The following is a 19,445-nucleotide window of genomic DNA, read 5'->3' as shown; positions in this document are numbered from 1 at the left end:
TGACACTCAGTATTAACAGTAAGCTTGGTGGCAGTTTAACTTACCCTATTTCTGTCCCCCTCTCCTTGGCTGCTACAGCCTAGAAAACTAACAGCCATACAATCCTAGTAGCCATGAAAACCAGCAGCCTAGCAGCCACTGGAGGGGGCAAAGTGGGTTCAGAATGCTCCCAAAAGCCCCATCCCTGGAGAACTGACATTATCTCACCTATCTGGAATTCCCTGAAAACCCCCATTTACAGGGCCTATCTGACCTAATGCTGAGCTAGCTCAAACAATCAGCAGCAATTATTTAACATCACAGCAGCTGCCTGAGGTGGTGATAACACTTGGGGCAAATAAGAAGCTGACCAAAAACTTAAAAGGAAAAGCTCGGAAATAAGATGCTCACAGGGGCTTTGATCTCTCTGATATATTCCCAGCAATCTAGAATGCCACGTACACATGCAGAGCTGTGCACATGTCCAGGAAAGATGCAAGAGGGCTCTAATCTCTCACTTCTGGCTGACCATGTGGCTCTGTATAAGCAGGAGGTGAAGGCTAAGGCAGAGATGTAAATTGCTGGAGCGCTGAAGACATGCTCCCCATCACCCACAACACACACACAGAGCCTCTCAGCAAAGGCTGAGACATTTATTGTTTCCAAGCATTTAAGGAAGTCTCTGTCTAATCACTAGCTGACCACTAAGCCAACCAAACAGAGACCTCAGTGGTCACACATGACAATGACAAAGAATACAGACTTAACAGAATTAGTTCAGGAAATGAAACAAATAGGAAGAACAACCACAACAAACAGCAATAACAAAGATTGCCAAACCACTGGAAACTAGGTGAGAGGCCTTGAACAGATTATTGCCTAGCACCTTAAGAAAGAACTAATCCTGCTGACACCTTGATCTTGCCCTTCCAGCCTCCAGAAATGTGTGGCCATTCACTTTGTGATGTGTTGTTAAGGCAGCTAATTAGGAAACTCATACACAGAACCAATCTCAGTGCAGCTCAGCTTGCCCTCCTGCCCTTCTCTTCATTCCACCAAGTCCCAGATCCCAGGGCCAACGCAGCAGCATCCTAGGCTCTGGAGCTTACAAAACTGCTCAGAAATGTTCTCTCAGTGTTCACCAGAAAAAGGGCTTACAGGAGTGTTTTGCAAACTGTTCTTTGTACATTAAAGACAGGATTCTTCAAAGGAAAAGGGGTTTATAACAGAATCCAGAAACTCAGATCCAGGCTAATCAGAAAAAAATGTTTACCATTAGCATAGGACAACTGCCCAATTTTCTTACAGTAACCATGGTGATGTGGTTGAGCAATAACTCAGGGAACTCTAGCGGTAGACACTGTTCTTTCCTTGGGACATTCACTCCCCACTCCAGGCAGGTGCTTTTTGTTTTCTCCAGGCTACTATCTGGAGCACATAAAGGTTAATACAAAGCTTTCAATCACTCCTTTCTGCTGTTCCCTAATACTCCTGCCCCACTCTCCTGGCCAGGCTCCCAATTTCTGTCACCTACACCATCCTGTTCTTTGTTCCTGCCTTCTTCCTCCAAAGCTTACAAACTTCCTGGTTTAGATTTTTCTTCTGTTTTTTTTTTTGAGCAGAGATGGGGTTTCACTATATAGCCCAGGGTGGTCTCAAACTCCTGGGCTCAAGTGATTCTTCTGCCTTGGCCTCCCAAAGTGCTGGGATTACAGGTGTGAGCCACCGCATCCAGCCCTGGCTTAGATTTTTCTTTCAAACTCTTGGGCTTCCCAGGGTGGTTTTTTTTTTTTTTTTTTTTTTTGAGATGGAGTTTCACTCTTGTTGCCCAGGCTAGAGTGCAATGGAGGGATCTCAGCTCACCGCAATCTCTGCCTCCCAGGTTCAAACAATTCTCCTGCCTCAGCCTCCCAAGCAGCTGGGATTACAGGCATGTGCCACCATGCCTGGCTGATTTTGTGTTTTTAGTAGACACAGGGTTTCTCTATGTTGGTCAGGCTGGTCTCGAACTCCTGACCTCAGGTGATCCACCCGCCTCAACCTCCCAAAGTGCTGGGATTACAAGCATGAGCCATCGAGCCCGGCCCTCCCAGGGTAGTTTTAAACCATTACTTGTCCTCACTTCATGGTCAGAACATGCTACCACTTGTAGGCTGTGTAGCTACTCCCTCATCTGACTGATTTCTGGAATGCTCCTACACCCTGCTGCCCTGGCTTTCTCAGACCTGAACTCCTGCTAGTGACCACCTGAGGGTGATAACCAGACCTATGCACAGGACTGCTGTTGGCAGGTCCTTGGGAAGGGTCACAGTAAACAGAGCTCCACTGCTGACTAGGGCTAACTGGTGAACCCAATGGTGGTGATATTAGAGGCTATTGCTATGGTATACTCTGAGACTATGCAACTGCCATAATTTTTTTTTTCAGGTTCAAACACCCAGTGGTTTTGGTATATTAATCAAAATCCCTTTGTTAGGATTTACCAAGAATTTAGCAGTACACTAATAGTGCCAGCCCAGGAAGCTGTTGAGGAAGTTGTTTAATGGATTTGGGGTAGATGGGGTAACACGTGTGACTAGAGTCAATAGGAACATGGCATCCCTAAAAGAGGGACAGTTGTGCCACTGGTGTTTCTTCCACAAGGGTTACTCATTCAGACTTTCAGTTGTGCCCTTCTAAAGAGTGTCCTTTGATTGCGTGTCAGACATCAGATGAGCAGGATAAGCCACCAGTTTGGCCCAGGCATAGAGTTTCAATTTCTATGTTTCCTCAAAGAGACTCAAAACCCAGAAAGCAGAGTTTGAATCTCTGGGTAGTTCGCTTCCAAATCTAGTTCACTGGATACTGTACAGTTCAGGAAGTAGATACTGGTTTACCATTCCCTCCATGGCCCAAATTCTATCTTGTCCCAATCCTCCTTACATACCTGTGGTTTCCTCTTCAGGGCTTGTATGTCTTAGAAATGTCTTCAGATTCTTAGCAAACTCTCCTTTTTGGGCCAGGAGAGCACTGTAGGATCCTTTCTCTATAATTGTGCCATTCCCCAGAACTATTATCTCATCCACTTGAGGAAGAAAGTGCATGCTATGTGTAACCAAGAGTCGAGTCTATAAAAATAATATGAAGTTGTGTTAATTACCATATGTCCACCATCTTCCCTGTCTTACTTGCCAGACATGTCCTCCCCTCTCCCTCCCACCCCACCTTTGTATCTTCATCATGTTCAATGATTTCTCACCTTGCCTTTCAACAGGCCATTGGGGCCCAAGACCTTATTAAAAATATGTTTTCCTACATGAGCATCCACAGCAGACAAAGGGTCATCTAGAAGATAGATGTCTAAATTTTGGTAGGTAGCTCTGGCCAGGCTGATCCGCTGCTTCTGACCCCCACTGAGATTTATACCCTGAAGAAGAAAATAATTTATATTAAGCACTACTCCCTAGACCCACCTTCACAGAATCTAATAGGGAGGGGTAAAAAGAAGAAATTTATCTCAATAAGGTGTCAAGGGGTTAAAAATCTAACAAGTTCCTTTATACAAATAAAGAACTGATTCAAATAAATAACTTTAGGCCCAACAATTAAAGATATGGCCAACTTATCACTTTTTATCAGATAATTTACTTATTTAATGGTTTTGTTGCTTGTCACCCCATGAGAATGTAGAACAGAGGTTTTTTCTGTTTCGTTCATGGATGTAACCCCAGCACTTAAAACAGTATTTGGCATATAGTAGGTGCTCAATAAGTGTATGCTAATTAATGAACAAAATTACTCTAGAGCTGTATCTTCACTAATCTTCTAACATCTTGAGATTTTTTGTTCCCAAAGATTGCTACATTTATTTCTAGTACTGGGGAGGGAGGATGAAAACATCCTAAATATGCAGGGTTTTTATTTAGAGATTTCAAAATAAATTATGCTAGATCTATATAATAAATACAATATAGTCATTAAAAATCTTTTTCTTTTTTTGAGATGGAGTCTTGCTCCATTGCCCAGGCTGGAGTGCAGTGGCACAATCTCAGCTCACTGCAACCTCTGCCTCCTTGGTTCAAGCAATTCTCCTGTCTCAGCCTCCCGAGTAGCTGGGACAAAAGGCGCCTGCTACCACGCAAGGCTAATTTTTGTATTTTTAGTAGAGATGGGGTTTCACCTTGTTGGTCAGGTTGGTCTCAAACTCCTGCGCCCAGCCCTAAAAATCTATTTTTAGGAAAGGCCTTTAATAACATCAGGAGATAATTCACAGTAAACGTCTAAGTGTTCAAAGCAGATTAGTAGAATCTTCCCCTGGCCTTGCTGATACAGAAGTAGAATCAGGACACCTAGGCTCTGGTCCCACTTCTGTCCAACCTCCTGTGAGATCAACCTTGGGCCAGTCACTGTTAACTTCTTATGGCCTTTGCCTCATCATCTTTGATTTAAATTACATAATTCCTGTATCTGCTTCCAAGCAGAAAGTTTTAAAATTCTGAGTTATTACGTGGAATATTGTGACCCTGTGTAGTTCTTCACCACCATCCTCACTTTTTCTCTTCAATATGCCTTCACCCTTGAAGATCCCTTGTTATCCCAAGTACCTTCTCTCCAATCTCAGCCAAATCTCCTCCAGGCAGCATTTCCAAGTCTGGGAGGAGAGCACAGGCCTCCAGGACTTGCTGGTACCTCTTTTCATTCAACTCAGCTCCAAAAAGGATGTTTTCCTTGATGGTTCCATTCTGAATCCAGGACTGCTGTGGGATATAGGCAGTGGTGCCCTAGATGAAAAAGGATCAGACTATATTACATCTGCACCTCCAGAAATGCAGGGTTGAAGGATGAGGTGACTGGAGAGGGGGAAGAAACAAATGGAGTTTAAATTTGAAGAACGGTGCATCAGGATGACTGAGGATCTGATATTTATTCATGTGCTTGTAGTTATTCCACTCTCAGGACTCAATATCCTCTTCACCATCAAAAGCCCCCCTTTTGTTAGACTATGTTTTCCAGCCATGATCCTGAAAATTAGATGATAAATGTGTGTGTTGCTTCTAGAAGAGGGTTTTGGTCAAACCCAATTGAATTTACTAGGAGCAACAAAGGGCTAACACTGACGAGGGAATGGTATAGATCAGCAGTCCCCAACCTTTTTTGGCACCAGGGACCAGTTTTGTGGAAGACAATTTTTCCATGGATGGGGTGGTGGTGGGAGATGGTTTCGGGATGAAACTGTTCCACCTGAGATCATCAGGCAGTAGATGCAGCCTAGATCCCTGGCATGTGCAGTTCACAAAAGGGTTCGTGGTCCTATGAGAATCTAATGCTGCTTTTGATCTGACAGGAGGTGGAGCTCAGGTGGTAATGCTCGCTCGCCGCTCACCTTCTCCTGTGTAGCCTGGTTCCCAACAGGCCATGGAACAGTACCAGTCTGAGGCCCAGGGGTTGGGGACCCCTGGCATAGATGACATCTTAGGAAGCAAGATTATATCCAAAGAGAGATGGAGCCTGGGTGCGGTGGCTCACGCTTGTAATCCCAACACTTTGGGAGGTCAAAGTAGGCGAATCACCTGAGGTCAGGAGTGACCAGCCTGGCCAACATGGTGAAACTCCATCTCTACTAAAAACACAAAAAGTAGCTGGATATGGTGGCACGAGTCTGTAATCCCAGCTACTCGGGAATCTGAGGCAGGAGAATCCCTTGAACCCAGGAGGCAGAGGCTGCAGTGAGCTCAGATTGGGCCACTGCACTCCAGCCTGGGATACAGAGTGAGGCTCCATCTCAAACAAACAAACAAACAAAAAACAGAGATGGAGGCCGGGCGCGGTGGCTCACGCCCATAATTCCAGTACTTTGGGAGGCTGAGGCAGGTGGATCACAAGGTCAGGAGTTCAAGACCAGCCTGGCCAAGATGGTGAAACCCTGTCTCTACTAAGAATACAAAATTAGCCGAGCGTGGTGACATGTGCCTGTAATCCCAGCTACTCAGGAGGCTGAGGCAGAGAATTGCTTGAACCTAGGAGGCAGAGGTTGCAGTAAGCCGAGATTGTGCACCACTGCACTCCAGCCTGGGTGACAGACTGAGACTCCGTCTCAAAAAAAAAAAAAAAAAATGAACAACCAGAAATGGAGACCAACAAATGCCTGTGTTTGAGGAAGAACCCAGTTATGAGTTAGCAAGAAAAAAAGCTTCCCCAAAGGGGTTAGAAGACAGACTTAAATCTGTAGTCTGCTCTGCTATAGTGCATGTTTTTAAAATTGCAAATTAGTAGGCCGGGCGCAGTGGCTCAAGCCTGTAATCCCAGCACTTTGGGAGGCCGAGACAGGCGGATCACGAGGTCAGGAGATTGAGACCATCCTGGCTAACACGGTGAAACCCCATCTCTACTAAAAAATACAAAAAACTAGCCAGGCGATGTGGCGGGCGCCTGTAGTCCCAGCTATTCGGGAGGCTGAGGCAGGAGAATGGTGTAAACCCGGGAGGTGGAGCTTGCAGTGAGCTGAGATCAGGCCACTGCACTCCAGCCTGGGTGACAGAGCAAGACTCCATCTCAAAAAAAAAAAAAAAAAAAATTGCAAATTAGTTCATTAGTGATTGCTAAATCAGGAAATGATATCAGTATATTGTAGAAGAAGAGCTGATTCTTAAATTTTTTTTCCAAGCAGGTCAATATAAATCAATTGGAGGAAGCATTCTCATACTTAAAAAGAAACTCTTAGCAATATATGAAGATCTTAAGAAAAAAAGCTGAAAATCTACAGATACACCTCTCTTTGGTACAAGTAGTGGTAACAATTCAAAAATGACTAAAATTTTCCCTAAATTTAGCTCTCTGGAAAAGTTCAGAGTACTGATGAAGATGCCATGAAAACATTTTCCTCTGTGTTAAAAAAAATCATAATTAGCCAGGCGCAGTGGCTTACCCATATAATCCCAGCACTTTGGGAGGCTGAGGCAGATGGATCACTTGAGGACAGGAGTTTGAGACCAGCCTGGACAACATGGCGAAACCCTGCCTCTACTAAAAGTACAAAAATTAGCTGGGCATCATCAATGATAGACTGGGTAAAGAAAATGTGGCACATATATACCATGGAACACTATGCAGTCATAAAAAGGAATGAGATCATGTCCTTTGTAGGGACATGGATGAAGCTAGAAGCATCATCCTCAGCAAACTAACACAGGAACAGAAAACCAAACACTGCATGTTCTTACTCATAAGTGGGAGTTGAACAGTGAAAACACATGGATACAGGGAGGGGAGCATCACACACCGGGGCTTATTGGGGGCTGAGGGGTGAGGGGAGGGAACCTAGATGACAGGTCAATAGGTGCAGCAAACCACCATGGCACACGTATACCTATGTAACAAACCTACACGTTCTGCACATGTATCCTGGAACTTAAAGTAAAAAAATTTTTAAAAATTAAAAAAAAAAAAGTTAGTGGGGCATGGTGGCACACACCTGTAATCCCAGCTATTTGGGAGACTGAGGCAGGAGAATCGCTTGAACCCAGGAGATGGAGGTTGCAGTGAGCTGAGATTGCACTATTGCACTCCAGCCTGAATGACACAGCGAGACTCTGTCCCAAAAAATGTATATATAATTGATGAAGACAACACCTTGCACCAGATTTTTATTTTGGAAGCAAATGCCATCAAAGATTTAGCTCTCAAAGGAGGGAGAGAGAGGCCCAAGACTAACTGTAATGTTGGGTGCAAATGCCGGTGTTGATTTTACAAGGTTACTGTTTTTATTGCTCTCGATGTTATTGCTATGGTTGGTATTGTTTTTGTTGGTAGTTTGATTACAAAGTTACATAAGTTTTTAGTGATCTATTACAATTCTTTTCCCCTAGGTCCTGTTATTTTTATTGTAGAGTTTTGCAGAATGTGTGATTTTTCAGAAACAAATACATAGATAAAGCAGAAATGCCTATACTTTTTTTTGTTTGTTTGTTTTTGAGACAGAGTCTCTTTCTGTTGCTCAGGCTGGAGTGCAGTGGCATGATCTTGGCTCACTGCAGCCCTCCTGGGCTCAAGTGATTCTCATGCCTCAGCCTCCCAAGTAGCTGGGATTATAGGCGCGTGCCACCATGCCTGGCTAATTTTGTATTTTTAGTAGAGACGGGGTTTCACCATGTTGATCAGATTAGTCTCGAACTCCTGACCTCAGGTGATCCACCTGCCTCAGCCTCTCAAAGTGCTGGGATTACAGGTGTGAGTCACCGCGCCTGGCCAGAAACGCCTATATTTTGAAGGAAGACATCTCTAATCAACAGTTTTCACACTGTAGTATGCATATGAGAATCACCTTTAGAGCTCCTTAAAAATGCAGATTCCCAAATCTTAGCCCCAGCAACTGATTATATAAAGTTGAAATGGGACAGAAAATCACAGTCCACAAATCTACCAGATGTCTCCAAGGCCTCACCTACTAGCCCTCAGTGCCTTCTCCCCAGTGAGGCAAAAGCACGAAGGGAGTCAGAGGGAGGCTCCTCGCTGACATTCGGGAGTCAGAGGCGTTTGCAATGGCATTCCCTCTCACCTTGATGGTGATGTGCCCGTGGACATTTTCCATTTCTCCCAGCATGGCTGATATCAAGGAGGACTTCCCAGAGCCGACAGGCCCCATCACAGCCACAAGTTGGCCTGGCATAATGTCCAGGTTCACACTGAAAGAGAGGAATGTCTTTGAAGGAGATAGCAGGGGTTGGGTATTAAAGAGTAGCTCAAGTTACTTTTCTGAGTCTCCACGAAGTCTGGCATTAGGAGATTTCCCCTCAAGATTGGAAAATTTGCCTTGGATATACAAGACCCCAAAGTGCTTCTTTAATACTTTTTCTTTTTGTTTTTTCTTAGCTCTAAAAGGCTAGAGAATGAGCCCCAATGAACCCTAATTTATCCAACTCATCTGTAAGCTGTTTGTGCCAAATGTGCATTTCCAACGATAACATTCTCCTAGAACGAACATGGTTACCCATTGAACAAGACCCTATTGGGGGCCTGGAGACCTGGCTTGGTTCAAGTCCCAACCCTGATGCTGCTGGGCTATGTCATCTTGGAAGGTCACTTCCTTTGGACTAAGGACCCCTCCTTTCTTACTAATGGGATTGGACTAGATTAACATTTCCCAAATTTAGCTGCTAAATGTGTCACCCGGAACATTTGCTGAAAGTAGATTCCCTGGCCTTTCTCCTGAATATTTGACTGTATCTGGCTGGGTAGGGGCCCACACTGGAACAGGTTCCTGGAAACTCTGTGTGCCAGCCCTGTTATTTGAGTTTCTAGAACACTAGGAACATTAGGAACTTGTTCACAGTCTTTCTGAATCTGCCCCTTGAGCTGAATTTCTTCCAGACCTATAACAGTATGGTGGAAGCCCTGCCCAGTTTCCTCTCTGGAAAGGGAACCTGCTGGGTTAGGAGGGTTCAGAGCAGATGCTCCTGCCCCTAGCTCATCGTGGGGCTAGCTCTGGAGTCCATGTTAAAGACTATAGGAACAAGATAGAGGAGTGGGAAGTCAGGGGTATAGTAAGGAGATAATAAGACATGCTCAGTTGTCCGAGATCGCGCCACTGCACTCTAGCCTGGGTGACAGAGCAAGACTCCCTCTCAAAAAAAAAAAAAAAAAAGATGTGCTCAGTTGTGAAGAAAGAAAGATATGGCCTATTCAGGCCCCTGGTGTACTCTGTGTGCTGTGCTCAGTGGATGAATTGGGTGTGCTATTACACATGGTGCTTAAGAGACACACTACGTGCAGAAGATTCACACTAAGAAGCCAGATTCCAATGTTCCTGATTGCTATTCTTGGATGAATGAACTTATACTGAATTCAGGTTCTTGTGTTTATCTTCTACCATACCCAGAGACGCGGCCACCTGCCAACACTGCACCACCTCCATCCACAATCTGCACACACAAATGTCTTCATGGGATCACAGCTGGATATTCATGGTCCCATAGTAGGAAAGCAGGGTGGCAAATACAGTTATCGGGGGAAGGGGCTGAGAACCTTTGCTTTCAGCTCATCTCTCCAGGGGTTTGTCCTGCACTGGTATCTAATTGAAGACACGCACATAGCTCATTTCCCCATGTATTCTACTACACGGAATTTTCTGAGAATAGGCCAGGCAGTGAGAATGCTAAAGAACATTAGGATGGAAAGAAGGCAACTCACTCTCGGATTGTGGCTTCCATATCACGTTCCCAGGTAAAGGAGGCCTCAGAAAACTGCACGGCTTTGTCTGTTGAGAAAAAGTCCTCTTTTGGTCAAATGTACGTCCCCATGTGACTGTCTGCCCTTTCTCAGCCCTCATGTGTCTCCGCTTTCTCCATCAGCACCCGGGATTGTTTCTGCTAAGTGCTGGCTCCTATGCTAACAGGACGCAAATGAAATCTCCTAGAATGAGATCAGAAGTGGCCTGCATATGAAGTCCTTTTTTTTTTGAGTCATGGTCTCACTTTGTCACCCAGACTGGAGTGCAGTGGTGCAATCTCGGCTGACTGCCACCTTGACTTTCCAGGCTCAAGAGATTCTCCTGCTTCAGCCTCCAGGTAGACGGGACTATAGGCATGCACCACCATGCCCCGCTAATTTTTGTATTTTTAGTAGAGACAGAGTTTCGTCATGTCACCCAGGCTAGTCTCCAACTCATGGACTCAAGCAATCTGCCCGGCTCAGCCTCCCAAAGGCCTGGGATTACAGGCCACTGTGTCCAGCTTAAAGTCCTTTTTTTGTTTGCTTGTTTCATTTTGTTTTTTTGAGATGCAGTTTCACTCCTGTCACCAAGGCTAGAGTGCAATGGTGCAATCTCAGCTCACCACAACCTCCACCTCCCAGGTTCAAGTGATTCTCCTGCCTCAGCCTCCCGAGTAGCCAGGATTACAGGCATGTGCCACCACACTCAGCTAATTTTGTATTTTTAGTAGAGACGGGGTTTCTCCATGTTGGTCAGGCTGGTGTGTCAAGTTCCTGACCTCAGGTGATCCGCCCGCCTCAGCCTCCCAAAGTGCTGGGATTACAGGCCTGAGCCACCGTGCCTAGCTAAAGTTTTTTTGATTCAGAACTCCCAAGCCTACTGGAAGGCCAGATTCCTGACCTACGCATACTCTGGGTATACTCTCAGGCCCTCTGTTGCCCAGTCGCCTTGTATGAATTCCACCTCCATATATAAATCCTCCCCACCATGGATTCCAGTCCTACTGCCTACTCTGGCCATGGTTGGCCCCCAACCTTTAAACCTTCAGAATCGGAGTATTCTTTCACTCTAGGCTACCTTCCCAATCCCATACACTTGGCTCCATCCTGACTTCTGCTTTCTGGATCCTTTGCAGGATTCCCTGCTTATCCTCAGAAGAGCTGGCCCAGCTTTATTTAGCAATCTAGTTGAGCAATCTGCTCTAAGTGTAAACATAATTGAAGTAAGAACAGTATGTATCTTATGCAAGCATAGGCTCAAGACAAATCTCCAAGCTCTCTCTTTCAGTTTGCTGCTGCTAAGTTCTTGCATTATCAAAATTCTGGCACCAGCACTGCAAATAAGTTTGGGAAGCAACTTCCAAATTTATTTACCAAAATTGCAGTCATGTCGAATAGCAGATGTGTCCAAGTCATCCCCTCCCAAGTACTTCTCCAGCCGCTCTGTGGAAACACCAGCCTAGAGAGGGACACAAAGGATCTCGAGAATTAAAGTCAGTAACAAGCACAAGCAGAGAGATTTTGACTTTGTCATTAGCCCATGATTTTCTATTTGCCACAGCTGGCATCTCCTAAGCTCCACCAAACTGAGTCCTGGAAGCTATTCCACCATAGACAGATGGAAGTGGGTGCTCTATTTCAGTCCTTGAGCAAACTCATGGAGTTCAACTCCTCTGCTCTCTCCAGTCGTTGGCCCTAATTCCAGAAACTACCTCCTGCCTTCTAAGACAAAAACTTAACTTCTATCTGGTTCTGGTAACTAGGCCCCTGGCTTTCTCTTCTTTAACTGAGTCTATGCCCTGATGCACATCCAGCATCCTAACTAAGCCACTCCTGGGAGCCTCTGTAGAGGAACTGAATATGGCATCAGGGGGACCCTGCACACTTCCACACAGGCCAGATAGCCAAAGCTTAAATTGCAGGTGAGGTAAGTGTTGGCAGAATACCCTGCAGTCCCCCGGAACTTGAGAACTTGGGAAGATTTCGAGGCACTTCTACAAGGATGTTTCTCACCTACTTCCCTTTCTTCCAAGGAGGCTGTCACGAGACGGTTTTTCATTGCCACCCAGGCTCTGACGAAGTCTTAGGCTTTCTGCCTGCTCCCTCCTTAGGGTACAGAAGCAGGCTATAGAACCATTTAACTGCGCATGGATCAGTTCCTCAAAAACAAAGTACCCGACTACTCACATTGCATTGCCATCTGACCCTTTTGTTTTGTTTTGTTTTGTTTTGTTTTGAGATGAAGTCTCACTCTGTCGCCCAGGCTGGAGTGCAAGGGTGCGATCTTGGCTCACTGCAACCTCCACCTCCCAGGTTCAAGTGATTCTTGTGCCTCAGCCTCTTGAGCAGCTAGGACTACAGGCATGTGCCACCACGCCTGGCTAATTTTTGTTTTTTTTGGTAGAGATGGGGTTTCACCATGTTGGCCAGGCTGGTCTCAAACTCCTGACCTCAGGTGATCTGCCTGCCTCAGCCTTCCAAAGTGTTGAGATTACAGGTATGAGCCCAGCCACCATCTGACCCTTTCTGATTCAGTGTCATCCTGAGGACCAGGAATGCAGGGAGCTGATACCTTTGCTGATCTTGCTTTTGCTATTTATGCAATAAATTGCATCTAAAAAGATCCTGTTGCTTCTTTACCTGCCAAATCTGCCAGCTTTTCTTTACACCCTCCAGGACAGGGAGGCCTTCTCTTTCCCATGGTCTGAGCTCTCTGAAGCCAGCCTCTTCTGGGATAAATCAAGTCACCACACTCCTGTCATTCAGGCCTTCTCATCTGTCTGGTGACCTTCCTCTGCAGCTCTGGTACTTGTCGCATATCAGTGACTATGCTCAGTTTTCAGAACCCAGGCATTTCCTCTGGTCCATCCAAGGTTTCCTGAACTCCAGACTCATTTTCTGATAGCGCAAGGCTCTCAATTTGCATTTGGTTTGACCAACACATGGGTTTATGCAAAGGGAGGGTCTTTCTTCTCCCTTTGTGCCGTATTTGCCTAACGCTATCTCAACACCTCAAGCGCCTTGGAAAAATATGAGAGAAACTAGGCTGGGAAATGTTCCCAGTACTAGGACTAAACATAATAATCTCACTAAAGGCTTTCAGAGATTGTCTCCCTGTGAGGTAGATGAGATTGGTATAATTATCCTCATTTTATAGTTAGATAAACTGGGGCTCAGAAAACTCATGATTTTATTAAGGTCAAACCACTGGTCTCCAGAAATCAAACAGATCTCTCTCTCTTGAAAGTTTACCAGCATAAGTTAGACATGGGATGGGATAGCCAGTCATTCTGGACTCCAAGGCTCTTAACCAGAGATAGGCAGTCATCAGCGAGAGTGCCGACCTACCTGGAGCATGGAGGAGATCATCATGGGAAGCATGCTCAGGGGAAAGCGCAGGATGTTGAAGAGAGTGATGGAGGTGAAGGCCTTTTGTGCATCCAAAATATTGTTGCTATCCACCAGGACATAAACAGAAAATGTGACCACAGATACCTGGAAAGGGCAAGGTCATAAGCAATTTATTCCTAAAAGGGACAAAGCAGCATTGTGCTAGGTTTCAGGAGCACCGTATATCAGAGTTGAAGGCGCCTTAAGGATGATCTTCATGTATAGATGAGAAAACTGAGCCCAGGAGAGGAGGAAATATCTTCCCCAAGGTCACAAAGTCAATTAATGGATTACTAGGACCAGAGTTCAGGTCTCCTGGATCCTTTATCAGTGTTCCATCCACTATAGACCTACACCACCTTCCAAAAAAGACAAGAGAGCCTCCTAAGCCAATCCTTCCTGATACCACATGCTTGCTGTGCATCTTGAAAAGTTGCTCTGGGCTGCCAGACCACCGTACAGTACATGAAGGTGAAACTAGAGCTGGGGGTGTGGGACAAAGGAGGAAAAGCAGCATGGGGCAGTGAGAGGGACAAGTCCCCTGGATCTTGCGGTCAGGCCTAGAGGTGCCAGCTAGTCTATTAAAAGTGGACTTCCTTTTCAGGAAGCTGATGCAGGTCCAGGTGAACACCCAGGCGAATGCCCATGGACCCCTCTGCTACTCACCAGGACTGGAGTTAACTGGAAGATAAACATTACTACACACTGTAGTTGACTAAAGGCCAGCAGGTTCTTGAGCTCTTTCTTTCGGAGGTTTTGGACTTGGTCTCTGAATGAAGGTTCCCAGGCAAAATATTTCAGGATCTAATAAGTTGAAAAAAAAAATACAGCTCACATGACTGTCCCTGAAAGGGCACCAGGTATATCTGATCCACCCATGTTTCAGGATATAGTCCCCAAAATGTGTGGAATAGAAATCCAGATTATAAAGTATGATTACAGAAAGGTAGCTTGTATTTATTGACAATCTGCTATGTACAAAGCATTTTAAATACATTATCTCACTTTATAACAACCTTAGTATGACTAACTGTTCTAGTTTGCCGGGGACTAAAGGGCTGCCCAGGATACAGGCCTTCCAGTACTAAGACTTTAAAAGTTCTGGGCAAATTGAGGTGAGTTAGTCACATTACATTTGTAGAGTTATTATCTTCATTTAAATGATAAGGAAACAAGCTGAGAGAAGCAAGGGAACCTTCCCAAACTTTTGGCAAGTTAAACTACCCAGTGGTAGAGCTGAGATTCAAAACCAGCTCTCCTTTTAGTTTTGCCACATTAACAGAAGGACATATCAGAGCTCTGTGTGGAGAATTAACAGGGAGTTAAAAGGGGGCTCTGTTTTATTTTTAAGAAGTTTAGGATAATGTTAAGCTGCATTAATTCAAAACAATATTCAGTTAAAAGAAATCATTGGTCACCTCTGGAGGATGAAATGCATTATCACGAAAGCTGGTAAATGGAGGGGAAGAAGCAAAAATTTATTCTGCCTATCCCATACTAACTTCATTTTAGGGTAAACAACAAGCTGATGAAAGATAATTCTTCTTCATAAAATTCCAGCTAATCAATGTCAAGGGAATAACAGAATTAAAACATTTCACTCTTTTGCAGTTCCTAATGAAATAACAGACCTAGGCCATGATCATAAAATTCTTACAATAGTGTTTTTCACCTTGGTGGCATATTAGAATCACCTAGGGAACTTAAAAAAATATACATGTCTGGGCCTCGCTCCCAAAGAGTCCAATTTAAATGGTTTGAAGTAGGCCCCCAGCCTCAGTGGGTTTTACAAACTTCAAATTTCTCAGGTGATTCTAATGTGCTGCCAGCATCACAAACTACCACTCTAGTGAAAGACTAGCAGGAAACCTTGTAAAGGATGGATCAGGCTGACACTGCCTGGGCCCACTCAAGTCATCATCGCTGCAGTTTGGAAGCACACAGCACCACTTGAAAGCAACCTGGTACTCCTACCCCCAAATGAACTCTAAATCAATCAAACCTTTAGATCTAACTATCAATTTACAGGAAATAAGACAAATAACTTAGTTTTTTTGGAATGACCAAGACAAACACACACACACACACACACACACACACACACACACAGAGAAAGAGAGAAAGAAACTGTTGTAGATTAAAATCACTATCAATTAAATACCATACCATGCATGGACATTTTTTGGGTCCTTATTCAACCTAACCAACAGCAAAACAAACAAACAAAAGGCACGTATGAGGCAAATGGAGAATTTTGATGGTATCAAAGAATGTTAATTTTTTTTTTTGTAGGTATGATAATGGTATTGTGTCTATATTTTAAAAATAAGTCCTTCTTTTAGAGATACATACACAGTATTTATGAATGAAAGGACAAGATCTCTGAGATTTGCTTTAAAATAATCAAGCAAGTGTGAGGGGAGTGGGTTTATAGATGAAACTAGTTAGGGCATGCTGATAATTCCTGGAGCTGGGTGAAAAGTTCATAGGGGTTCATGATAGTCTCTATTTTTCTATATGTTTAAAAACTTCTACAGTAAAGTGTCAAAAACAAAACAAGCTATTTAGGGTGAATAAATAGAAATAGAGGTTCAACAGAGGACCTGAGAGGGACAGGAGGACATGAAACAAAAGTCATGTGACACAACTGGCCGAGAAGCAGGAATCCATCACCTCTACCAGGGTTTGCGAAGGTCAAGAGAGCCGCTGCTTCTGTCCTTACCCACAGAGAGCCACCTACGCTCAGATTCTCACCTTGATTCCACTAAGAATCTCATTCATGATCTTTAAACGTTTGTCTTTATTCTTCATATTTTTGACCTGCCAGGAAAAAAGCAAAAGAAAAACAATATACGCTTCCATGAGAGAGGGCTCAGGTTTGCTGCAGACGTCAGGCCTCACTGCTACTTTGTGACTGTCACTTAGTAAGAACTTGAGGTGCCCAGTGATGGGATTCACCACCCTCCACTCTCTTTGCCCACTCCGTTCCTGCTACACCCATCTTCTTTCTGATCCTTGCTTGTGCCAAGCTTGTTTCTGCCCCATAGCCCTTGCCTGACTGTACCCAGCTCCCAGGCTGTTCTTCCCCTGCCCTTCCCAAGGCTTTCTCCTTTACAATCAGGCTTGTGTCATTCAGAGTTCAGCTTAAATGTCCACTCCCCAAGAGGTCTTCCCTGAACTCATTGAAAATAGCCACCCATTCACTCACTATCTCATCATCCTGTTGAATTCTCTGTATAACACTTATCATGATCTGATATTTTTCTTCTTTGTATATTGCCTGTCTCTCCACCATCCCACCAGGTAGAATGTAAGATCCACGAGAACAGGAGCCCTAACTCACTACTGTGTTCTCAGAGAAGTAAGATATGCAAGAAATATTTTCAAAACAATTATTTGTAACTTGAATGCAAAACAAATGAGTGAATAAATCATATACATTGTCAAGTCTACCCACCCAACCTGTGAATTCTGGCAGGACTGAGGACACTGTCCACATGGAACCCTCCCACCTGGTGGTAGCGGGATGATTGCCAAGGCTCAGGCTGAAATTTGGATCACTCAGGCGACTGTTCTCTATGGTTGATTTAGATTGCTGTAACGGAGAAGCAGGGCCCCAAATCACTGTTACTAGGGCAGCCCAGCAGAGCAAGAGGGAAGAATTATGTGCAGCATCTCCGGGGCAGCCCTTCCTTCTCCAGTCAGGCTCTTCCCTCTAACATGAATGCAGGGGAGTGTATATAAACCCTAAGAGTCATCAGAAGATGAAAAGGGAACTCAGAGAAAGCCAAGTACACTTGAGATGGTAGAAAGTCTTCCACTAGCTTTGACTTGCCCAAATTCCCATTAAGAATTAGAATAGAGTAAGAAAAAGGGTTTACACTTTAAAGAAAGCATATATTTTTCCGGGTGACTCTTTCTTTACCTGAATGGTCCTACTCTTGGTGGACAGTATCGCATTAATTGGGATTACAAGCACCATCACCCCAACACCTGCTAAGACTGAGGGTCCCAACTCTCTCCATAGGAAGAAGATGGATAAGACAATCTGTAGAACACTTGACCACAGCAAGTGTATGAAGTTGGTCACATCCATGAGCTTCTGGGCATCCACAGACATCAGGTTCACTGTTTCTCCAACGGTGTACTCCTTCCTGGCCAAGTTGGATAGGGTCAATGCCTAAAGATAAAGATTGAAATTGGGACCCAATGACAAAGCCAGGGATACTAGGGAGTAGAAGAAGCAGCTCAGGAAGTGAGATTACAATGGAAGGATGTGCTCCATATGGACATAGCTTCTCCAAGGCACTGTGACTTCTTGCCTCCAAATCTTATACATGGTGTTCTCTCATTCTTGACCACTCTTTCTTCCTATTCCCACCTTCCTCCAACCCTACACATCCACACACTTCTTTGCCCAAAAAACTCCTATTTATCCTTTGGTGTCAGCCGAGATGTAACTTCTTGTGAGAAAACCACCCTGACTACAAAGTTGGGATTAGATACTCGTCCTGTGTACTCTCATAATATCCTGAGCTTACCGTTGTCATTACATTCATCACAATGAACCATAATTACCTTGTTTTTTTCCTGTTTCTCCACTAGATGTAAACTCTGTGAGGATGAGGGCATCTATCTATTTCAATACTATATTATGTGGCACATAGTAGAGAATCAAATACTGAAGGATGGAAGAAAAGGAGGGATGGATGGATGGAAGGAGAGAGGGAGGAAAGGAAGGAGGGAACCAGCATGTATTGATTTTGACCTCAGAAGCTTTTGATATGGCAACGTTATTTGGAGTCATACTCTTATGAAGAGGTTGCAACAATTCCCAAGAAGGACAGAGAATTTAGAATGAAGAGAAAAACTTCAGACTTCATACTATGAAGTAAAATGACTTTTGTAGGCCGGGCACAGTGGCTCACACCTGTAATCCTAGCACTTTGGGAGGACGAGGCAGACAGATCACCTGAAGTCGGGAGTTCAAGACCAGCCTGGCCAACACGGCGAAACCCCATCTCTATCAAAAGTACAAAAATTAGCTGGGCATGGTGGTGGGCGCCTGTAATCCCAGCTGCTTGGGAGGCTAAGGCAGGAGAATTGCTGGAACCTGGGAGGCGGAGGTTGCAGCGAGCTGAGATTGTGCCACTGCACTCCAGACTGGGCTACAGAGCGAGACCCTGTCTCAAAAAATAAAGTAAAACAAAAGACTTTTGTATTGTCAGGATTTTTCAGGCACTGTCTAGATGCCTGGTCTTGTAGTATGGGCTTCCTGTTCTCATGTTAGAGAGGTCAGGAGGTTGATAGCCACAAGTCTGTCACTTGCAACAATGCCTTGCACAAATGTATCAGAGTACTGAAACCAACTTGCACTATGCCACCAAGGCACCATCTGGAGTAGGCTGCATCTTTCTATAAGAAGGAGAGCCACCTTGTAATTCCCAGAAAGACAGTGTACGGGCTACAAGTGGCCCATACTACTTCCATCTCCTCCTAGAAGCACTACTGCCATCTTAATCCACTAATACATTCTTTGGAACATATCAGGATTATTGGCTGTACAGTAAAAAGAGGAAAGTTTTCTAAAATGTTGGACCACCAAGGTTCTAGAGGAATCAGCCCACTGCTATGCCTTCCTTTTGGTATGGAAGAGGGAAAAACAAAAAACAACTAACAACATCTAATTGCCCTTCAAGGTAATCACTATACATTTCTATTTTCAGTAAATTTAGTCCCAGTACATATCTCAAAAAAGAGCTATTTACGACAAACCCACAGTCAATATCATACTGAATGGCCAAAAACTGGAAGCATTCCCTTTGAAAACTGGCACAAGACAGGGATGCCCTCTCTCACCACTCCTATTCAACATAGTGTTGGAAGTTCTG

General features: G+C 44.5%; 1 protein-coding gene across 1 annotated transcript in view; it reads right to left on the bottom strand.

The window, feature by feature from the left end:
- ABCC2 (ATP-binding cassette, sub-family C (CFTR/MRP), member 2) overlaps positions 1-19,445 on the bottom strand; it is a 59,391-nt gene that overhangs the window by 19,594 nt on the left and 20,352 nt on the right. The window contains exons 10-19 of the mRNA XM_011977381.1: positions 17,480-17,734; positions 16,309-16,374; positions 14,221-14,358; positions 13,513-13,659; positions 11,539-11,623; positions 10,144-10,210; positions 8,513-8,639; positions 4,563-4,739; positions 3,218-3,385; positions 2,906-3,086 (exon numbers count right to left, since the gene is read on the bottom strand). Of these exons, the coding sequence (XP_011832771.1) occupies positions 2,906-3,086; positions 3,218-3,385; positions 4,563-4,739; positions 8,513-8,639; positions 10,144-10,210; positions 11,539-11,623; positions 13,513-13,659; positions 14,221-14,358; positions 16,309-16,374; positions 17,480-17,734 (1,411 nt within the window). The remainder of the gene's footprint in view (positions 1-2,905; positions 3,087-3,217; positions 3,386-4,562; positions 4,740-8,512; positions 8,640-10,143; positions 10,211-11,538; positions 11,624-13,512; positions 13,660-14,220; positions 14,359-16,308; positions 16,375-17,479; positions 17,735-19,445) is intronic.

The sequence above is a fragment of the Mandrillus leucophaeus genome, unplaced genomic scaffold (assembly GCF_000951045.1).
Source record: "Mandrillus leucophaeus isolate KB7577 unplaced genomic scaffold, Mleu.le_1.0 Scaffold18, whole genome shotgun sequence".
In the NCBI taxonomy this organism is placed as follows: domain Eukaryota; kingdom Metazoa; phylum Chordata; class Mammalia; order Primates; family Cercopithecidae; genus Mandrillus; species Mandrillus leucophaeus.
This window is presented reverse-complemented; position numbering and strand designations above follow the sequence as displayed.